The sequence below is a fragment of the Geospiza fortis genome, unplaced genomic scaffold, assembly GCF_000277835.1.
Source record: "Geospiza fortis unplaced genomic scaffold, GeoFor_1.0 scaffold270, whole genome shotgun sequence".
Lineage (NCBI taxonomy): Eukaryota > Metazoa > Chordata > Aves > Passeriformes > Thraupidae > Geospiza > Geospiza fortis.
The window spans coordinates 615,268-631,202 of NW_005054422.1; the positions used below are offsets into that span (position 1 = coordinate 615,268).

General features: G+C 38.1%; 1 protein-coding gene across 1 annotated transcript in view; it reads left to right on the plus strand.

Moving 5' to 3' along the window:
• The first annotated feature begins 8,815 nt into the window (after positions 1–8,815).
• WDR37 (WD repeat domain 37) overlaps positions 8,816–15,935 on the plus strand; it is a 35,333-nt gene continuing 28,213 nt past the window's right edge. The window contains exons 1-4 of the mRNA XM_005426736.3: positions 8,816–9,009; positions 11,622–11,718; positions 13,378–13,473; positions 13,627–13,691. Of these exons, the coding sequence (XP_005426793.1) occupies positions 8,872–9,009; positions 11,622–11,718; positions 13,378–13,473; positions 13,627–13,691 (396 nt within the window). The 5' untranslated portion in view covers positions 8,816–8,871. The remainder of the gene's footprint in view (positions 9,010–11,621; positions 11,719–13,377; positions 13,474–13,626; positions 13,692–15,935) is intronic.

Below are 15,935 nucleotides of genomic sequence, written 5' to 3' on the forward strand. Positions count from 1 at the left end.
AGGCCCGCGGCGCAAACCGGGGCTCCTGCCCGGCCACCCCCTCCCTGCCCGTCCTATTCTGCTTGATTTCCGCGTGAAATGACTTGCACGTTCTCCTATAAAAGCCCGAAAGAAGCGAAAATAAGCTGTCTTTCCTCTTCTGTGTGTGGCGGTTTTTGAGCGCTCCCAGCCCCAGGCTGTGGGGATGGTTCCAGGTCTGCGGGTGGGGAAGCCGAGGGTGCTGTGAAGAGACTCCTCTCGCTAACTTTGTTCCTGTACTGCTGCCTATCCTAAGGACAGGCCAAGCGTAGAGCCCCAGTAGTTCACAGGTGGATTTCAGATCCTCTGACACTTGTACAAATGGAGTAAACATGGAACCCCCAAATGTCTGAAGTGGGGCGCAGCTAAATGATGAGGGGAGCGCAGTTTGTGGCAGTATGGGGTGAGTCTGGCCTTCAGCAGTGGGAGGATGACATGGAAGTGTCCAAGACGGATAAAAGTTGTCTGTAAAGAGCTATCTTCAGTAGTTCTCTCCTTTTCTGAGCTAAAATCCTGTGAAAATAAGTTTGAGGGAAGAATAGATATGCTTAATGTATTCAGGGGTTGAGAGGATGTTAGGTTCCATTCCTTATGCAAAGAGGATGAAAACTTCTGTCAAGTTGTGTTGATCTGTGGCTCAAGGACATCATGGTATTTGTGAGAAAAGAGAAACTTCTATGAATGTTTTTATCTCTCTTGTCCAGCTTGTCAAATTTATTTTGTTATTGCTGTTAAAGTGGGCTTTCTATAACAGTAATGTCATGAAAGGTTTACGTAAGGAACTGGTGGAGCAGCTTCTTTGAAGTGATTCAGTGTCATGGAGTACACCTTGGCATGATACGAATGTCTGTTGTTCAGGCACCCATTTTACAACCTTCCAACTGCATCATTTTTCTTGAGCAAATTTCTGAAACTGCTTTCCAAGCAAGTCTGCTGTTGGCGTTTCTGATGATTTTGAAAGAGAGCTGGTAACCCCAAGAACCCACAAGTGTGTTTTCTAATGAGTAGTTTAGATTAGATAATCATTGTGCATGATGTTAGCTCTAACCTGTCTTGTAGTAACTTTAGATGTCGCTTTGTGTGTTGTGGACTTGGGCAATTATTTTAAGAAAAGGCGCTGGCACCAAATATTAGCATTTAAGGCCAACTGTAATGTTGATTGTCTTTTTAATGCTAGTTGTTTATGTGTATGTTTGTCCCTCAACTAGGTTTATCATGTTTAATCTAAAGATTTTAAGATGAGACTGCCTATTTAATATAGACAGGCCCTTCCACCATCTATTTCTTTAATTCAGGACTTATTTGAAGCATGCAGTCTTTAGTATGGACTGAAGTGCTTAAGTTTGTTGGTACAGTCACAAGACAAATATTGTGAGTGTGGTGATAATGGCTCACAAGCAGATCTTACTCCTATGACATCCTGAAATTGCAAGCCAGAACTAGTATGTGCCAAGTAAGGAGGAATTAAGTGGTATTGCATTCTATAAATTTGAGATGAGATTAGGATCATTTTATGTCTTGGAATTTTAAGTCTTGGAGCTAAGACTAGTAGGTTGTCTTGTGAGGTGAAAGCCAGGGTGAGGGGCTTTTTCTGGAGGCCAACCCTTCAAAGCCCTGTGGGGGAGAGTTGGTTACTGCTCTGTGAATAACATCTGAGGAATGGACAGGAATCAGGATGGTCTTCTTGCAAGACAGAGTGATTTGTATTTTCTCATCTGCAAGCAATATGTACTGACTATTTTTAGGCTTGGTGTTCAAGATGGTAGGATGTTCAGGCTGGGTGCTCACAGTGCTCTTACATGGTCTGTTGTAGGTTCTGTAGTTCTCTGTGCTAGACCACATGAGGTAATGCTTCAAGAATGTGCTGTACAGAGATTATTTGTTGGTGCTTCTGAAGAGCTTGCTAGATATATTACAGTTAGAGTCAAAATTACTTGCTTTTGTTCAAGTCTTAAGAATGAAAGGATTTTAGTTTACTATATATTCCCAGATGAAGAGCAGTGATACTAGAGGCCACTGTGCTTGAATAAGATCATAATAGCAATTAATTAATACATCCATAACAAGTACACAAATATTATTTGTTTCGGGACTAGCAGAATAAGATTCTAGCTTCTGAGTGTGGTGCAGTACTTCCTTGAACAAACACCTGGTTAAATTTCCTTTGCTTTTGAACTTCCTTAGGATTTCTCACCCTCAGGTCCTGTATTTGCATCCCTGTGCCTGCATGGAGGCTACTCCTAGGCTGTTAGGGACTTGCTAATACAGAAATGGGAGCTGCAGTGTCTGTGAAACAGCTGAGGAAATAAAGTACCCTTCAAACACATTTTAAGAGTTTACCAGCTGTAAGTAATTTTGCAGGAACTGATGCTGTCTGTTGAATTCTTCAATAAAGTCAGTTCATCAATACCTCTAAATAAAGGAAGGTACAATATGTACTGATAGGTTACTAACTAGTGTTGAACATAAGATTATATTGTATTTGCACCATTTAAACTAGTTCAAACAATGAGCACCCTCAATGAGCACAGGTGGCATGGGTCTCAAAGGGAAGCTTTCAGGGCTTAGTCTGATGATTATTAGTGGACCCAGGAAGGTTTCTACTATATTAAAGAAAGCCCAAGTCTGCTAATTATTGTTGTTTAGTATTAGATAATATAAGCTTGTATGGTAAGAGCAACATTTTTTGCTTTAGCAGACTGCATGGCAGGCTGGGTCAGCCCTGCATTTTGGTGTGACTGCAGCATTTGCTGACATAGTTGAATTAGCAGGATCAAAGCTTGCTAGCTGCAGAACTGGGCTGGCTTACATTTAGATATTGGTGTTAGAAGCTTGCTTAGAGTAGGTACTCACTAATGTGTTAAAATTTTTATCCTTGATTTCAGCAGTATAACATACTTCAAATTTATTGGTGCATCTTCTTTACTCTGCTTTCTATTGAAAGGAGGTTGTCACCCTCAGTGGTGCATGCTTGCTTTCCCCTTTTACATTTCGAGGAACATCCAGTTTCATTTGAAAGAAAGCTGCACTAAATTTAGAAAAAGAAAAATCAATGTTGTAATGCTTGAGTGGATTTCACAAGGTTTGAGCACACTCATTAGTGTTTCTACCATCATCTGTGATGATCTGGAATGGTTTTGTTTCCTAAATATTTACCTTTAGCAAAACAGCTAGTCTTACAAAGCAGTCTGTTTAGCCTGATCTTTCTCAGGTGTGCTCTAGTCTTGCAGCTTGCATTGAATTAATGGCACTTGAATGTACAGCATCACTGAAGCAAATTGTTCACTGAAGACCTGAAAATGAAAGTTTTACTCCTTTAAATTTGATTTCTTTGCATATTAATAAAAGAGTGTAGTGGCATATGTTGATACTTAAATTCCCTTAACTCATGAATAATGCTGTCAAACTGAGTTCCATGTAATTAAGAACCTAATAACTGTAATCATTCTTCTCTCTTTCTGTTTTCCCTCCCTGCTTTGTGGAAAAAAAAGCCCCAAACCCACACACTCCCCTGCATTAATGGGCATCTTTGTATTGTAAGGTTTTAATGCTGCACTAGACAATAATTACTATTGTAAAATATCTTTGTGTTTTATATGCTATACACAGAAATTTTCTTCTAAGCCGTGTTTGAAAATGGGAGACATGAGACGAGATTTAAGCACACACAAATACACTAAAATTGTATGTTTTTCTTTTTTTTTTCATTTGACACAATCATTTAAATAGAAACTATTGCTATTTCTAGACTAAAGAAAATGGAGCAGGGAGATGTTGGGGAAGATGTTGCTGAATCTTCCTGATGCTTTCCCTTTACAGACTTGTGTGTTGTCTTGAATGGACAAAAAAGGAAATGCAATACTGTAGCCATTCTGTCTGTGCTCTGACAGGAGCACAGCTTTTCTCCCTGGCTTCAGCAACATGCATACCCCAGGAATTCTTTCCTTTCAGCAGCCTCCTTGTTCTCTGTTCAAGAGCAGAAGTAGGCAAGCATGATTAGTTATGTTGCAGTGAGTTTTTAAGTCTGGAAAGGCCAGTGTGTGCACTCTTTGTTGGTGCTGTTTCTCTGTTGTAGCTGACTTAAACAGTAATTGGTTACACATCTGCTCTTTACTGTTACTCTGATGAAATACTTCCTGTGACTGAGTACATCTGTTACAGAAAGGTAGGTGGTGGAACTTTAATTTAACACACTGTAAAATATCCTGTGAGTTTAATTAAACAGCATATCTGAAATACTGGGGTATCTTTGCATTCAGCAAGTAGTAACCACCTGCGGTCTGGATGTTTTCTGGGAGACCTTTTACTCCCCTACTTCTGCAGATTTATATTGCTAGAAAGGTTCTCTGGAGGCTTTGACAAATCATTGTGTGAAGTCTGTGCAAATGGAGTGTTTTCCAAAACGATTGAGCAGAATAGCTCAGTATGTCTCTTAATCTCACTTCTTAGTAATACAGCACTTGTGAACTGCCACCCTTAGTGAAAATAGTTTAGTAATACAATATGCTTCCTCTTTCTCCTCCTCTCCCTTTTTTCTCAGAAAGTACATTTGTTCAGGCTTTTTTATGCTTGATTGCTAATTTTTAGCTTCTGTGAATTTAGCTTCATTTGATTCAGAAAGCAGGATTCCAATACTTCTTGGTGGATTCTCCATCCTCCTTGGTGCATTACTGAGTGGAAGGAAAGTGACCTTAGTGAATTTTTCTTTTCAGAACCCATTTGGAACACTTGAACACACATTTGGAACACACCTCTATCTGGCTAATAATATAGAATGGATTGTTTTGAAGCACTTTTTTCTTACTTGGTTTCACTGGGATTTGATGTCTAGCCTTAACTTGTGTTTATGTTTTCCCTCATCCCCCCTTTCCTGTTGTCTGGTGTGTTTTAACTACAAAAGTTTCAAAGAATTGAAAGACTTTGACTGGTTTGTGTACTACTGACTACTACTGTTTCACTAATCAATATTTAATATGGTTTTCATAGGATATGTAACATGACACTGATATTCTGGACAGGTAATTTTCATTGTTTGAAAACCTTACATAATAAGGGGAATCAGGTAACTGCTAGAAATGAGCACCTAATTTTTTTAGCATCATATTGCCAAGGATCTATTTTGTGAAATCTACTCTTGAAAAACCTATAGCTTCTTACTGCTGCAATTGGAATCAGAAGAGTTCTGAAACTGGCAAAGTGAAATTAGTATTTAAAGGGACACTGTCACTATTTTAAAACTGAATTTAAATCCTTGTTCTAGAAAAAAATGTTATTATTGCTCCATGATTCAAAGTTTGTCAGGCTGTTTGGTGGGATTCAGAACAACACTATTAAAGGCAGTGAAGCTATTCCCCTTAACTTGTCCTTGCCATCCTCTGTATGCACATGCCTGCTTGTGGCCTCTTTGGTTTCAGCTTTGCTGTGGCTGTGTGCACCCTCCTGCCGAGCCTGGGAACAGCTGCATGTTTGCCCTCTCCAGAACGTGCATGGGTGGTGTGTCATGCTGCTGCATGAGGAGAGGGCAGTCCCTGGCAGGGACACTGGCTGCAGATGAACAGAGACAGTGACAGTGATTCCTACCCAGTCTGCTCCCTTTGCTCATGAGCTGCCAAAGTAGAAACTTCTACATTGTGAATGTGAGAATTTCACTCTGTAAAGATGTAATCTCATGCATATGACTGTGTCCCTTTAAATTCTATATGCTAGAGTGTATAGCTGCCAAATCTGCGTGTACTGATGCTGCAGTTGATTCATTGAGAGAAGGGATAGCATCCAGAGGGACCGTGACAGGCTTCAGGAATGCAAACCTCATGAAGTTCAACAGGACCAACTGCAAGGTCCTGTACCTTGGGTTGGAGCAGTCCCTGGTATCAGTGCAGGCTGGAGGGTGAACAGATTGAGAGCAGCCCAGCAGAAAGGGACCTGGGGGTACTGGGGCATAAAAATCAGACATGAGGCAGAAATGTGTGCATCAGGCAATGGCACAAGAAGATGTGGACATGTTAAGAGCTAGTCCAGAGAAGAGCCACAAAAGTTATCAGTGTGCTCCAAACCTCTTCTGTGAAATAAAAGCTGAGAGAGATGGGGTTTTTAGCCCAAGAGGATTCTCTGGGGACACCTTAGCAGGGTCTGTCAATACTTAAAGGGAACTCTGGAGAAAGAGAGACTTATTACCAGGGACTATAGTGACATGACAGGGGGTAATGATTTTAACCTAAAAGAGGGTAGATTGAGCTTAAATAGAAGGAAGAATTTTTTACAGTGAGGGTGGAGAAACATGGGCACAGGCTGGCCAGAGAGGCAATGGATGCCCCACCTGTGGAAGCATTCAAGGTCAGGTTGGACAGGGCTCTGAGCAACCTGATGCAGATAAAGATGTCCCTGCCTATTGCAGAGGAGTGTGACTAGAGGACCTTTAAAGGTGCCTTCCAATGCAAATCATTCTACTCAAAAAAAGGATATTGCTCGGTGATGTCCTCCAAAATGAAGTAGCTTGGCAGAAAGGGCAAGTGGAAACTGACATAGTTAAACAATGTCTTGTAAGGCATAAGCCACATTGACATCTTTGTGTCTAACAGTTCAGGAGCCACATCTGGCAGGGATTAGAAATTGTCTTTTGTTTTTTTTTTTTTTTTTTTACCCCACTTTACCCCCAGATCTTAAGTGAAATGGTGTTAATGGATTTATGGGATTATAGTAGCTATGTGTATGAATAAAACTGTCTTAACAAATCTTCCTGTGTGCACTGATGCTTCTGGCCTTAAAATGTAATCCCAAACTGCAGAATATGGTAACTGAAAGCCATTGAAAAAGTGATTCCCAAGGGAGCTAGGAAGCAGGGTGGAAAAGGGGAGAATATATATATGTGTGATTGGGATTTGATCCTCTTTTGAAAAGAAATAGAAATTTGGCGAGCATGGAAAACCTGTTCCTCATTCTTGACCATATGTCCATGAACAGGAAGATACTTAGTGAAGCCCAGAAAATTGGCAGTAACTGTTTATGGGATGGACTTCTAAAAAAATTTGTAGAGGAGTCTTGCCACAGTGAATAGCAGAATTTAGGCAAATAAGGAACTACCCAATGGTAGTTTTTTCTAGCCTCTTCTTTAATTTGTGAATATAGCTATTTAGTTACTACTGATTAATCACACATAAAAAGCTCTGATGGGATTAGGTGCAGGGGAGGACTCTGTGGAATCCAGAGGATATGAAAAATAAAATTTAGTACAGTACAGGTCACTGGTGCAACCTAAATTTTATTTTAGATTCACTATGGAATTGGTGTTAGGTTACTGGAACACGGTTCTTCCAAAAGCTAATTAAAATACCAAGTTTTTTAATAAGGATGGATGGGCATTAAAATCTTAACTAAATCTAGTCTCATTTTTGATACTAATATCTGTATCTTTATACATTTTCATTTTGTGATATAAAGCCCAAAGGAGATTTCAAGCTCATGTTATTCACAGTGCATACTGTGTTTTTAGTAATGCCTTCCTTGGCTTTATGATGTGGTAAAAGCTGCAAACACCATGTCAAAGCCCTGAACTGGTTAATGCCTGCCTTGTTCATAGCCATGGTGCTCATTCCTAGCGTGAGATCCAGCGTGTTGGCGGATCTTAAATTGGAAGTGTCCTTGGGTTTGGTTTAAATTTTCTCTGATCAACTTGTGTAAAAGGAAGCTCAGTTGCCTGGTTAGCTTTGCCAACTCTGCTCTCCTATTTCTCTGCAGACTATTGCACCTATTTTAAGTTTTGATTGTTGTTTCAGAAATGATTTATGCTGGAGAATGAATTTTTATTTTGTTCTCATTGTGCATGATTGAAAAATTTTGGGTAATCAATCCTGAAACATTTGAAATATTTAACAACTGGTACTCTATGAAACAAAAATTAATTTCTGTTGAGTGTTGGGTTTAAATTTAAAAAATACAGTAATTAAATGTTTAAAAAATAAGATTTTGACAGTAAAGAGCATATTCTCCATATTTATGCAATCAAACATAATTTGATTTTTCCTATATATTCTCCACATCTATGTGATAAATCAGACATAATTTGGTTTTTCTTAAACAGGGGAAGCAGTAGCTCATACATGGTAATACTGTTTGGTGATACTGTCAGGTGGTTTTAGGCATATTGAAGTGCATATATTTGGCTTTATCAAGGTGACAGAAATGAACCACTTCACTAGCAGCCTGTTAAGTCAGGCGCACTTTCACTACTCTCATAAGTTCATGGGCATTTTTATCATTAAGGAAAGTGAAACCATGAGCTGCCAAAAATGGGGGAAGGTAGTTTTCAGAACTTCTGTAATGAAAATTAGTTTCTGCCTAATTCTGAACAAAGACATCTGGTAAATTTTGTATAGTAATGCTTAAAGTTGAATAATACATTTTTAACCTGACAGTGTCCCTGAATTACCATGTTTGCTTTCATTTTCCAGCTGGGTTTTAATTTTGCATGCATTTCAGTGAACTATAGTGTGCATAATAGTTGTTTCCTGGAAGCATTTTGGGGCTGTCTCTGCTGGTGTTCTCCAAAATGAGCAAGGAAGTGGAATTTATTTTCCTTTTGTGGAGGTTTGTTAGCTAATGAATAAATAATGCAGAAGCAATTCCATTCTATTTACATATATGCATATGGTTTTGAACTTAATGTTGTTTGAAGACCAGCTGTAAGTAAGAGGGATCTCTTCTTTTTAATGACAACTCCAAAGTTCAGTAGAACCAAATACTTCCATTTTGAGAAAAATATTTAAATAGTGGTTTGTTTGTCAAAGCAATTTGTAATGTATAATGCTTGTCCTTAGTTTATCATAGGAGCCTCTGTGAAGCTGTTTTTTTGAAGTAATGCCAATAGAAAGTGGAAGCTGTGCATCTGCTCGCCAAGCAAAGCAGAAACGTAAATCACACAGCCTTTCCATCAGAAGAACCAACAGCTCCGAGCAGGAGCGGGCCGGACTGCAGAGAGACATGTTGGAAGGACAGGTAAGCTGCTGCTTGGGAGCTTGCATCACTTTTTTATGTCTTTCCTATGGGGAGAAGCTAAACAAACTTAAATATTGAAGTATGTCCAGTAAAGCTGCAGGAGCAGCAGATTTTGTTGCTTGTAAGTGCTCACTGCCTTTGGAGATGATTGATGTGAATGTTGACAGTGTTTCAGGTTGTGTTGAGACCTGTGGAGTTTATCAGCTTCTGTGTTTTCTTAGATGAATGATCAAGCCATAAAACAGTGGTAAAAACCCCAGCCTGTTTATTCACTGCAACCTCCCCCTCCCACCTGCAAAAGAAAAAAATCAAGATTGATTCTTTCTTTCTTGGAATAGCAGCAATCCAGAAATATGAATAAACCAAATACTTCTTATGATGACTCTGACAGGGAAAATATTATTTGGAATGCTGTTCTGCATTCCTTTCCATAAAGTAAACAAATACTGCCTGCCTGACAGAAGTCTGAGCTAACTCAGATTTTTGTTTGTGTGGGCTTGTTTGTCTTGTTTGGCTCAAATGAAGGTGTGCTATTCTGGGATTAAACCTAAGGGAAGGAACAGCAGCCACTGCTTCTGTAGCTTTCTTAATCATGTCAGTGTAGTGGGTGCAATCTGGACTTGGAGTGTTGCACCTGAAAATTCTGAGATTACCTGTAGGTAAGGCTTCTGTCAGAAGCAGTACTGGCAAATATAAGCAAATACCAGTTTAAAAGTATTTATTGTCAAATTGACTACACAGTGTTAGTGTGGGACTGGCAAAGATGATGCAAAGCTTGATTTTTATGAGACAGTTGGTTTGAAATACAAATGAAGTTTGGCTGCGAGAAACGTCACACTGAAGTCTGCAGAAACACTGAAGGGAAAACCTTTTCTCAGTCTTGTGACTGTTTTATTAAATCTATTTTTTAGTAAATCATAGCATTAGTTTTCTGGGAATTAACAGAGCCTAGGTTGTTGCTTCTAGTCATCTAAAAGTTGGAGAATCAAGTACTTGGATAGAAAACTCTTCATGCATTTGTAAGCACTGCAGCCTTTCTTCAGGAAAGGTGTGAAGGGCAGCTGAGAGGTCAAGATGTGCTGTCACCCCTGCATAGTAAACCAAAATGTTAAGCTGTTTTAGTATTTCTTAGCAAACTCTAAGTGTATTAGGCTGTAATGCATAGATGTTTAAAATGTGTTATCTATCATCTTGTTGGATTTTTTGACCTTGAGCAGCTAGGTGGCAGATTCTATCAGGTAGAGAGTATTAATGCCCCTGCACAGTAGAGCTGTAAACCTCATGAGATCTAGCTAAGGACTTTTGCAGATAAGGAGATAACATTATTACGTGCTATTTTAATAAGCTGTTTTAAACAATGCCAACTTTAAACAGAGGAAAGGAAGTGAATGCATTTTACTATGTTGGTTACTTCATTACAAGTTTAGATTTGTTTATACTTTTGGGCTTTGAGAATTTGTTTGAAAAACTTTTCTACATCTCCTTCTTAGTTGCAAAAGTTGTTGGATAAGTTAGTTTCTTCCATAACCTTGCTGTGTGAAATTATTGGGTAATTGAATTTGAGATAATTCTTCCAACTTCAGTGTTTCTCTTAATAGTGTTTAATTTAGTATTTTTGTTTAATCAGTTTTGTTTCAAGTTGGTTTAAATTAGGATCTGTTGTGATTCTGGTCTCACCCTATTAGGGGAGAGGCAGATGAAGAAAGAAATGATGTAGAGAGGCTTAAGGAGCATGGTCCCAGTTCTTCCAGCGCACTGCCACAGCTTAAACCAGCTGTGAACCTGTGTGAAACTGTGCACAAAGCAGGTGTGCTCTGTGTCATGGCTATGAGTGGTTTCTCTTGCTCTCTCTTTAAACTTTGGAAATAACCTGCCCAGCCAGGGTCATGGGCGGCCTTTCCCGCTGTGCCTGCAGACAATTCCCGGGGCTGCGGCGGAAGGTGACTCAGTTAAGTGAAAGCTTTTTTAAAAAGGAATTTATAGCTGGCTACCTGGGTAAATGGTAAGTGTAGTAAGCCTATTTACATATTGTGGTCTATGAGCATCTGAAGAATAGAATGCTTGAGTAATATCTGAGGAGGGAAGGATTAGAAATTGTAGTTTTCTTCACACTTAGTTATGATTAGTGACAAAAGTAGGTAAATGTCAAAAATATATTTAAAATTTTTTCTTAAGCTTTGGTAATAAGATGCATTGTGTTCACAACTTTCTAACCCATTGCATAGTCAACTTTTGAATTACTTTATCAAACAAAGGTATTCTTTTTTCTTGAACTGGAATCATATTGATATTAAAAAGAATTTTTTTTCTCACTTTCTATTTTTTAAAGGAATTGTACATGCATCTTGATTTTATAATTTTTCTCTAGTAAAGAAAACCAAAACAAATACTGTAGGTGATTTGAGTTCTATCCCTTCAAAGAGAAAGAATATATAAAATGAATAACTCTGTGATGCACAGAGCTATTTGTTTTGTTTCTACACTAGCAGTAGTTTTAATTTGCCTCCTTGCTGGGACATTGAGATAACTCTTAAAATCAGTTCAAGACTGAAGCGTAATTTTATCAAATATATGTAAAGAAAAATATAACCCCCCAGTATTTTGCCTCCTAGGATTCTAAGTTACCATCTGCTGTCCGAAATACACTCCTTGAACTTTTTGGACAAATAGAGCGGGAATTTGAAAACCTGTATATTGAAAATTTGGAATGTGAGTATCTATTTTTTTCTCCAACTTATGAATTGTTCATATTTAGGTTATATTAATACTAATTAAAATGTTTACATTGGATAATATGGTATAATTTGTGTAGTTTTCCTGTGAGCAGTTTAGTAGTTGTTCTGAACTTGTAGCCAAAGATGTACCTTTTCAGAAAAATCACTTTCTTAGCTATTTGATGCAAGCAGTGAGAACTGATGTCTGTGCAAGCCAGTGAAGATTCTGTCTCCTTATCATTGTAGGCTCTGGTTGTGTTAATTTCCAGAAACTCCATCCAGCCTTTGAAGTTTTTGGCATGTTTTATGTTTACATGCTTTATTTTAATGATGTAATATTAGTAAATGAAATTGGAAAACCTTCTTCCTTGAAAAAGTGTAAAATGGCATGGTTTTGGATCAAACTACTTACACATTGCATAACCAGCACCTGCAGATGTTCAGGAGTTTTGAAGTCAAGCAGTCAGATAAAATTCCAGGTGTTATCTTAAAAAGATATTTGTTTGATGACAGTGCAGTTGTCTGATAATGTAAGTGATCCAAGGTGATGTAAGAGTATCCCAAGTTAAGTAACACAGGCCTATAAAATTCCCTTGCTGGAATTTCAAGCTGTGTTACATTGGCTTGGATTCTGAATTGTGGAATATGTTTGATTTGGGTCCAAGTAAATTTTTTTCCCACACCTAATCAGTTCCCACATTTAAACCAGTCACGTTATCAAAAAAAAATAAAATTCCTGCCTGCTTTTTTTTACACGTTCTGGGTTTTTTATTCTCTTAAAACCTGTGATTGTTTTGGTTAAAGGCTGTCATCAAAAATAAGCATTTTTAGTGACAATTTGCACAACTGAATTCTTGGCCTCCTGCTGAGAAGTTGGTTGATAGCAAGAAAAGTAGAATTTCCCTCCCTAGCCTTCAGAAATGCTTGTCAGAAAACAAGTGGTGGATTTGTACCCTCCAGAGTATGATTATTTTCCTTCTTTTCCATTTCCATTTCTTTATCTACTTCACCTCACAGCTCTAATTATGATTGTGATCTCTTTTCACCCCCCTGACAATTTCTGATTTTTTCTCTTTTCATGCTCAGTCTAATATTTTTTATTCTTGTTCTAATTCCTACACTAGGGCTGGAGTTATTGTATATAGATTTAAAAAAAAAATTCCAAAATATAAAAAATAGTCATTTGCAGCACTACCTTTCCTGTGAGCCCCTAGTGGTAGACAAATATTCAGGGAGAATGCTATTTTGTGATTAATAAAACCTGTGTTAAGAAAGGATGTGCTAGTTCTGTGGCTAAAATATTTATGGGGCCACAAGTTTTCTGTCTTCTGCTGGATTTAATTCAATACAGATGGGCCATGTATTTCACAGAAATGGTTTTGTTCAACCTTAGCCTCATTTATTAGTAAGAGTAATTAGTAGCCACCAATACTTTTTGTGGAATCTGGGTCAAGGTTGATCTCTGGAAAATTCAGTGTGAGTCTTGCTTTATGTCTTTGTGAGACCTGCTCTTATAAAATCCCAGTTCATCTCCTTTCCTGTCCTTAGCATAAAATAGTTTACTTACTAACCATAACAGTTTTTAAATGGTGTGTTAATGTTGTTATTAGTGATAGTCAGTTTCTGTAGTAATGTGAATTTCTGGGTTTGTTAGTGCGTCGGGAGATTGATACACTGAACGAGCGCCTAGCGGGTGAAGGACAGACAGTTGATGGTGCTGAACTGAGCAAAGGACAACTGAAAACAAAAGGTAAGAGAGCCAAAAGAATCCTAAACCAGTATTTTTGAATCCACCTTTTTATACTTTGTTGAATGTTACTGCAGGGAATGAATACCAGTTACTTATACAAACAAGCTAAAGCTGTATTTGAAATATCTTCCTTTGAATTTATTGTCTCCACAGCCAGTCACAGTACCAGTCAGCTTTCTCAGAAATTAAAGACAACTTACAAGGCATCTACTAGCAAGGTATGAGACAAATTAAATCTCTGCTTGTCCATGTGTACTTGTGAGACTAGTGTGACTGTCTTTTAAGTTGTGAATTGTGGTTTCTTTAAGCTGGGTAGTGCTGGTCTGTAAATAAATCTGCCTCCTGAAGAGTAGTCTGTTTATCTTGGATTCATCAATGACCCATTACTTCAACCATACCATATGATATTGTTACAATAATTGCTCACCTTTTTTGAAGAAGGGATATTGGAGGGGAGAGAGTGTGCACATGTGTATGTGGGAGTGCTGTTTTGTAAACAGAACTAAAAAAATAATTCTGTTTCTGAGGGAAGTAGAGAACTTGCTAGTGGATTTCTGAATACAGATTTGGGTATTGTAGTTGAAATGGAGGTTTAAGTAGGCGCCTCTATGTGTACTATTACACGTTCCTTTTTAAAATAATTTTTATTTTTAGCTATGAGACTAGAACAATTTGTTTCCTTTATGTTGCAGGCCTTGCTCATCAGTAGCTAGTGATGTTTTTTTGCTTGGTGTACTGGCACAGTTAACCTTTCTGATGTTTTTCATTTTGTACATCTGCATCAGCCTGGTATTTTTGTTTCCCGCACTCTCGCCTCTTTTTCAATTTTTGCAGAGAGTTTACCTGCTGCTCTTTTTTCTCTATACAGAATCATTTAATGATACATTATTAAAGTTTAATAAAATGTGACAAAACCACAGTGGAATCTGGTATGTGAATCAGCTGTTTAGTCAGCTCTGTGGTGACCTGTAATGCAGGCTGATATGTGATGTAGGTGTCTTGGAAATGCCTTCTCTTAAGTATGAAAGTTTGACAGTAAGAATAGGGTAGTGAAATAGACTGAAGCTACCGTGGTTTATTGTGGTCTCCTTTTTATTTTGTTGTTTTTCAAACTTTTATTTTTGCCAATTTGATGCATAAGGGTGCCTCTTTCAAGACTTAATGACTTGAAAATTCTTTAATGAGACCACTTAAATAGTGACAACATGATATTCATAGGGGCTGTATAGTTTTGGACACCTATTATGTAATTATGAATTAGTACCCTCTAGTGTTGTGTTTTGTGGGTTTTTTCGTTTGGTTTTTTTTTTGTTTATGGGGTTCTTTTTTTTTTTTGTTTGGGCTTTTAAGGCAGGTGTTGAATCCTTGTCTTCTTTTATTTCCTTGCAATGTAGCACTTGTAATTTTTCCTGAGCAAGACAGGCAGGCCTCACAGCTTCAGTATGGGAAGCTGGGAAGTATGAGGAGGAGGAGACTCCTGGGGAGCTGATATGCATGCACAGCAAAGCAGCCATGAGTAGTAGAGCATGAAGAATTTAATACCTGAACATTATGCTCATTTCTTGTATCAATTGGTAGCCAACAGATATCTGCATGTGCTGATGTATTTTGCAACTTTGAGTCAGAATGTACTGGGGAGCAGACAGGAGCTGAAGGAAATTACAGCACTGAGAATATCTCTGTCCAATGTGTTCTTTGAGATCTTAATGCACTTCACAGAGGTGCTTTATTTTGACCTCTCCTTCCTCCCCACACAAAAGAGTCAAAGCTGTAAACTATTGCCTCTTGACCCACAGAAAGACTATAGCAAAGAGTTGGGAAAGAACATAACTTCCTAAGAAACCGTGATTTTTCCATCTGTACCCTGACTGGATGTAGTTCCCCAATACCCTGTCTGAGGAAAAACATATTTAGAGTTTTAAGAGTTCAGCAGCTTTGAAAGTTTTATGGCTGTACTTTCTGTGAGCATTGAATGAACAGTGCTATTTCCCAAAATGGTTGTGTTCCAAACTCCCTGGGGTAGGAGGTCACAAGTTTTCTCTTCAGCCCTGCCTTTATACTGCTACCATACAGGGGTTTCTTGGGTGTGTGGTTTTTTTGCATTGGTTGGGTTTTTTCTTTGCCTGTGGAAGATTAGAAGAGGCTTAAGTCTTACAAACCAATTGTTTTGTGTAATTGCACACAACTACATTTTTCAGATTGGCAGTGCATATAGAATTAATTTTTTCCTGAAAAAACCTTTCACTATTTGATTAATCTAATGAGAAGTCTGATCCTTGACTGCTTTAATATTGGTAAAAAATAGTAGGACAGGTAAGAAATACGAAAGCAATCTGCTCATTCTCTTGGAGAAAATGCTGAAGTGAACATTCTTAATTCAACCCTTTCATATGAAATTTCCATAGTGGAATATTTTTCATCACTTAGCTATATATCAAGTTGACAAAATTAATTTCAGAAAA